Source organism: Colletotrichum karsti (genome assembly GCF_011947395.1).
Source record: "Colletotrichum karsti strain CkLH20 chromosome Unknown Scaffold31, whole genome shotgun sequence".
Classification (NCBI taxonomy): domain Eukaryota; kingdom Fungi; phylum Ascomycota; class Sordariomycetes; order Glomerellales; family Glomerellaceae; genus Colletotrichum; species Colletotrichum karsti.
Window position 1 is genome coordinate 121,271 of NW_024065931.1, and position 7,310 is coordinate 128,580.

The 7,310-nt window shown below is 50.1% G+C and overlaps 1 protein-coding gene across 1 annotated transcript; it reads left to right on the forward strand.

Moving 5' to 3' along the window:
* Positions 1 to 3,181: 3,181 nt before the first annotated feature.
* Positions 3,182 to 5,540, forward strand: CkaCkLH20_08937 (uncharacterized protein; the record flags this gene model as incomplete). The annotated part of the gene is made up of 2 exons (XM_038891652.1): positions 3,182 to 3,431; positions 4,552 to 5,540. The coding sequence occupies 2 exons, from the start codon at positions 3,182 to 3,184 to the stop codon at positions 5,538 to 5,540; spliced, it is 1,239 nt and encodes a 412-aa protein (XP_038742939.1).
* Between the last annotated feature and the right edge of the window lie 1,770 nt (positions 5,541 to 7,310).

Sequence of the window (7,310 nt, forward strand, 5' to 3'; positions counted from 1 at the left end):
TATTACTTCCACTTAATGGTTTTACCATAAAATAAAGGAACCCCCCCCCCCCCCCCCCCGGGCCCAGATAACATCCGAACTATGGATCTTGAGACTGGATGGTCTGGTGGTGCTATCACGGATGCCTCCAAGTGGTGAACGTCGAAGGTTTTCGACACGCGCTGTGGCCCACTTGCTTCTCGTGGACGAGCCTGGCAGGCCAAGAATGTGGTTTACCCTACAACTGTGGCATTCCAAGCCGCTTGGTCACAATCGTTTTCACGTGGCACATTGGCCCTCCAGGCCTTGATGTTCTGAGGAGATTCATTGAGGAAGATTGCCGCTATGTCATATGGCCAAGTCTAAGCCCATGCGCAAGGCAATGCTCCTGAGAAACCCATCTGTCCCGTCTCTCTGCGAAGCACTTGATAGCAAGCACAAAGAGCGTGCTGCAGGCGAGAAGCACAATGGTTCTTACTTGCCGATGTATCCATGGTCCCCTTGTAAGACTACTTGACTAAGTACACGGACTGGCTGTCATGGTTCATAGCTGGTGGTCGCGTCTGATATCCACGTTAGATCGGATCAAGACTCCGGGCCGGTCTTCGGAGACGAAGTCAAGCTACGCGCTTCCTACCAAAGGCAAGACAAGTCAGCATGGACACACTCCATCTCCACAAAGATTTACTGTTTAAAACATTTTGGCTGGGGTTATCAGCTAGACCTAAGGCTCCTGGACAATGGCTTCTGCTTCCCCTTGATTCCTTACATTTGGAGGTGATTCAGTCGCCTTCAGAATATCACCCATTTCCCGCTCATGCTTGACTGTTCCTCCCTAGTCAGATTCGTGAACTACAACGATACCGAGTGGACGAAGAGGTTCTCGCACACTTCGCTGCAATTTGATCTATGTTCAACATTCACATGGGCGATGCTGTCACTTCTGAGAAGAAGCCAAATAGCAGGAATGATTCCCGTGTGGCTAAAATCTTAGTCAACCCGCAAGAAGTCAGCGAGAGTGATTCATCAAAGCACAGGAAAGGCTGCCAATTTATTGCTGTCGTTCACTACTTAATTCTGGGATCTCTTGATCTGGTTTTAGTCTCATTTTATATTCAACGTTAACTAGACTAAGACATTCACCGAGGGCTGGATATGTGGTCTTGCTGATTCACCTACTTACCTCTCGATGAGCTCTTTTCTATGTATAAATTCAATCCTCCTATAACTTATCAGAAAAGCCGTACCTCTCTTGGTCACTACTAAATAATGCAGACATATTTTACGATCACGATTTGTCCGCACCTCACACAACATCAAAAGTCAACACAACGTGAACCGTCAAAGCAACATGGAACAGTCCACCTCGACATCTGGCAACAATGGCCTTCCCTATCTGCCCTACGAGATCTTTCTTCTCGTTGCTGAAGCCTTTCTTGATGCCGCAGAAGCTTCCACGGTCCCGTTCGATTGGTTTCTGGAGTACGACGATTCAACTTCCAAAATCTGCGTCCAGACACATCGCCTGGCATATGATCCTGGTTCTATCAAAGCTTTCAAGCAAAGTCAGATGGAGCGGTTTCTCAGCTTCCAGCCCATCTACCAAGTCGATCATTGCGTTCGGAAGATGGCCCTGAAAACTTTCTTCTTCTTTCCGAGTACGCAAGCTCTCCCCCTTTCAAACGTCTGGATCTGTCCCAGAGTCGACCGCCTGCACCTCACCACTGACAACCCTTGGAGTTACCGAGGTTTCCTGAGGGCAAAACGGTTACAAGTCGAACCGCACAACCTTGGAGGCATTCGCGACATGGAAAACGTTTACCTTGGCGGTATTTGCACATATCCAGAGGTCTCGGCCAAGCGCCTGAAATGGGCAATCACAATGCTCCCGAAACTCAAGACTGCCTGGTTCACCTCTCCTCTGTCGATTCGCGACCACCAACTCGGGATTCGCTTGTCATTCTTTGAAAGTGTCTCGTTTTGGAGTCCGATTCCAGGGGAAATCTCCCTGACGGGTGAAGCGCTATCAAAGGTGAACCTCACTGCAAATCTACTGCAGAGCAAGGGAGTTCAAGTCTTAGTTGAATTCAAAGGCCAGCCACCTGATGAGCCGGCCATTGAGTTGGCCCTCACGGACGGAAGGTTACACGCGCGCTTCACTGATGCGGATTGTTCGATCTCCAACCCGATCCTGAAGGCGTTACGGCATTCTGGGCGTTCACTTCTGTATCCAAATTGGAAACGCCGGCGGTCTCCTCGAACATATTCGTCCAGCAGCGATATTAGCAGCATTTTCTAATCGGATCGAAGTGATGTCCTCATGACGTCGACGTCTATTACGGCCACGCAGAAGACCAGCCGACAGGAACGATCTTCGGCATGTCTCCCTAGTCCATCGCTAAAGACTTTGCAGGCAGCGGTACGGTGTTTCATTCTTCTCTTGCACTCATCCTCGTCGAAAACCTACCTGGAACAACGACACGACGGCGGTGCTTCCCAGGTACCCAGAACCTTTCAGAACCTCTTCATCCGCTATCCGTCACCTCGCTCTTGCTAATTGTCTGCGGAATCAACATGTGAAGCATTTCCACATCATACTTCCGAGATAGAAGTGGCTGGTAAAGGGAGTCTGAGTTGTACGAGGAGAATATCGAGGGCGGCAAAGTATTGATGGAAGTTGCGATCTATGAGACCACTAGAGACTTAGACACGCTTTCAGTTAGTGCAGAAGAGAAATATCCAATGCGTAAATCTGCATTTTCTGCCTTGAGACTTGGGCTTTGCACCTATCTGTACTTGATTCCTGCCTACTGCTGTGAACACATTCATAAAAGCTGAAGGATGGAAGTTGCCAAAAATCACCCCCTGTTCCACGACAACGGGGAGGTCTACACTTTCCAACTCTCAACTATGTTCATCGGGTCGTACGTAGATCCGCACGCCTTTTCTTTTGGTGGAGGGCAAGCGCTGTGTAACTTGAACCTACCGAAACGCCAACAGGGTATTCACGGGGTCAATTAAATTTCTTGTGGTCCGGCGCGGCTAGCTTGTGCCCGAACCTTGATACCTACTACATCAAGGCAAATTTTGCAAGTTCTATCTCCGAATCCTTACTCTTGATCCAGTCAGCTTCAAGATGCCATCAACTTCCATAAAATACTTTGCCGATTGTCTTATTGCGCCCCAACAAAAACATACCATTATGAGCCTCCCCAACGTCCCGACGCCAGATAACGGCGATCGCCGCGCGCCCTTGCCTACGGAGGTCGTTCTCAAGATAATGAAAGTCTTCGTCCAAAATGAGCTCCGAGAGCTCCGAGAAGCTCAGGATTCCGTCGAAACTTATTGGTTCCTCGACAAGCTCACGGGCAATCCCAGCGTCAACCTCAGGGAAGTGCTCCGAAAGACGCCCAATATGAACCGGATACACAAAGGCCGCTTCAAGTGCCTTCGTACATCACTACAAATCTGCTATAGAACCCGGCAAATCGTCCTTCGATCGTTCAGGAGGCTCGAAATTCCCCAACGAATCCACTGGGATACCAGAACCATGCGGACAGGCGCTCTTTGGATATGGCCCGAGAGAGACATATTCGTTCTCAGCGTCCAGACAAGCCAATTTGATAACTGGCAGGTCGTCTCGGGTGAACCCTTCTCCGACGAGATCAGGACGGTTCGATTGTGCTATGATCCCTTTCGGAACATCGACTCCCTGCCTCGATCGTTCTGGGCCCTTCTCAGCCTGCCGAGACTGAGGAGTGTGGGATTGGTAAACTTCAACAGCTCGTGTGGGCTCGCGTGGAAATCCTCATTGCTGGACAAATCTAGGTATCCCTCTTACCCGTGGGATCGATGGTTCCATGCTGCGGAGGTAGTAAGGATCGGTAGACTATCCAAACAACACATTTCAGAGTTGGATTCTTTTTGGGACCCTCTGTTGGATATCTTTCACGGGGCTCAAGCGGCTGAATAGTAGAAACAACTTGATATAAAGATATTGAGGTCAATAGTGTCAATAAAGGTAATAGGAGCGGGCATGAGAAGGTGGCAAAATACTCGTACGAAAGCCATCTCTTGACTAATGGATGGGAAAGTGTGACGATCACGTGTTACGAGAAGCAGGGTCACGTATTTCCAACAACCACGTGTCGAGGTGATAAGTCGACTGACGGCGCTTCTGGCACATCTCGATCAAACATGCTATGAGGTCTCAGTCTGCACGTTGTTGATGAGGTATCATTGCTTGCAACTGATGTTAAGATGTTATCTGCCTTCATAAATAGCGCTTCGCCTGGCCGCCGTATCAGGGGGCGAAGCATCGCGATTTGTAAAGTCTACCACTTGGAGCGTGGAGAAATACCCTGTGGGCTTTCCTCTTATGGTTTTTCCATTCTATCTTTGAGTGAGGTAACCTCAAGGTTGCGCCTCCTTTTCGTCTTTTACAAAAGCCAACCTCTTCCGCTTTCCCCACGCTTCCCTTCCTCAGCTTAAGAGCCTACGTCTAATCCCTTCTCTTCAGCATGCATTCCTTATGAGAAGGGTAAAGAAACATGAACACCGTATCGTTCGTAGACTTCTCTTCTGTCTTCATCTTCGAGCCACCACAGCAATACCACGCTGTGGCAGCCTGCAGCAATAGTATGGCCGACGTCTCGCCGCTGCCGGCCGCAGCTGGCACAATGACGCAGCCATCTCTCAAGAAAATCTGGTCTGGCCTGCCTTACGAGATATTTCTTCTCATCGTCGACGAGATGATCGAAGATGCCTGGGTCATTTCAATCGCCGAGCCTTTGGTCGTGCGCCTAAACACAGAGGATTTCTCCATGAAAGCCCACAAGATGTTCACCCAACCCGCTGGACATGAACAGTACCACCAAATACTGTTCTACGATTCCACGATACACTGCAACCGACTCCGGCGAATTCGAACCACGCTCCATCTCAATCGGAAAACGAGGGCCATGGTTGAAGCAAGATTCATTCGTTTACCCTCTCTTAAGCCCTGTGATCCTGATTTCCCACAGTGGAAGCCTTGCATGTGGCTCTGCCCGGGCACCGACATCTTCTACGCCACCCTCAAATGGCTCTTTGCCGTACTCATCGACATCCGCCGTATGGGGGAGATGCAACACGGCTCAGCGCTGCAGCATCTCGACAACCTGCGTCTTGAAGCTGACAGCTGCAGCTCGATCTTGAGGTTTTTCATCCCAAACATTGCTGCCATTATTAAGATGTCCAACCTCAAGTCAGTCACGTTTGTCATGGAAGTAGATGATCCCTTCTTCCAATACTCTCTTGCCCCCCTCGTACAATACTATTCACGTCGCTCCGCGGATCACCCCGTCCCAGCCGATGTCGCCCTAAGCCGACACTTGGAATATCAAGTGGACGGTACTGTTCACTTGTGGGCGCCGATCTGGGCCAAGGGAATCCGCGTTCTGATTGATGTGTCAGACGAGTGCGCGCACCACAGCGCGGTGGGGGAGCTGTTTCCGAGGCATGGGGAAATCAGGGTGCGACTCTTTCCTCCCCCGACGTGCGACTGCTACAAGCCTGAGTAGAAAGGAGGTCGGGAATCCAGTGATATATTTGGACTTTCGCCGTTGCTCTTAGGGGGGTTAAAGAATTTGCCCGATTCTAAACTCGCGGTTCTTATGGAGTAATACAGGCGGAGATCTAATGATAGAATACGAGCCCGATGAGGATGGTCAGGGCGACTCTGTAAGACAGTCTCCTGTTCTTTGTACTCTTCATCGCCGTCGTCAAGTTTGTTATCGGAACCTTTGGGTTGAGAGGGCAAGTGATGTAGTTCAAGGCAAAGCAAGAGTGTGACAAAGTGCGCCCAGAACATGGGAAAGAAGGAATATCATCAAGAGTGATAGCTACGTATCGGCAGAGACGCATCTCGGATGGGATCTATATGGATATCAACTAGCATCATAACAATAGCAATTCGGCGCAATACAAAGTAGTAACCATTCCATAGCATCCTGACAAGACATCTTTCATGAGCTACAACGTTGCGACACGTAACAAATGTGCCCTTTGGATCGTGATATGAACATGACGAGCATGAACTGGAACTGGTGCTTGTAATGAAACACAAGGATAGATAATAGTCGAACTGGTGTGAACGAGCAGTACAATACCTTTCCAGGCACCGCTATTCCGCAGTCATCAATGATCATAATCGTCTTCGTCTTCGTCTACGCCATTATCCTCGGACTGGTCCACAGTATTAGTATCATCACAATCGCAACCTCACTCAAAATCCCAGGTGAGAAGAAAGGACAAAAGCCATACGGGCGTGTGTACTTCAGAAATCCTTCAGCCGCCGTGGTTGAGGACACCCAGAAAGTAAAAGTCGCAATACCACCCTTTCATGTAGTCAAGATACCGGCTACTACTACTGAGCAGCTGCCAACATCGTTCTCATCAACGCTATCGTTTCCTCGGCTAAGTCTGTAGTAATAGTATCATTACTATCACAACCTCACTTGAGGACCAGGTGAAAATGAAAGAACGATAGTCACACTTGTGCCTTAAATCCTCCGGCGCCGTTAAGCCCATCCAAGGTATTGATCAGGCCCATACTTCCAACCATGCAACTGCCACTTAGCACTCGTCATCCCCATCCCCATCGCCATCGTCCCCAGTCTAGGCCGTACTATCAGTCTCCTCACAGTCGTAACCTCACCGGATCAAAGTTCCAGAGACTCCCCAGGACCGACCCTCCCCCATCACTTACATCCTCAAACCCCAGACCCCTTAGTCTGCAGACGACCTCTGATACGACGACACCTCTATGTTGGGACATGACGAAGTAGCCACCAACATCAGCCTGAGACTCCCGATGGGGCTGGGTCGGAGATGAAGAGCGCTCTCGCGACGATGAGGAGGACGCCAACAACAACATCAGTCGCGGCGATCAGGGTGACAACTACACCAGTCTCGACGTTGCAGGAGGAACCCGACGAACGAAGTTTTCGACGGCAGCGGGATGGAGGTGAGGCAGTTGGTACGAACTCCCACCTCCACTCCCTAATCACATCCTCCTCCAAAACACCCGAACACACCTCTCCCCAATCCCATCCCCAAGCCATTACTCCTTACCCGCTCTCATCAATCGCCTCTCGCCTGATCCTCGTCGCGGTATGCCAGACACCCCCCCTCTTCGTGATGACCCTCGTCTCCATTGTCATCCTTCGCCATCATCGTTGTCATCGCCGTGGCACCCTTCGTCGTCGTCGTCGTCGCCATAGTTCGTTTCCTCGACGACCTGTATCATCCCTCGTTCATCTCATACCATCGGGTATGACCGTCGTTCGTTG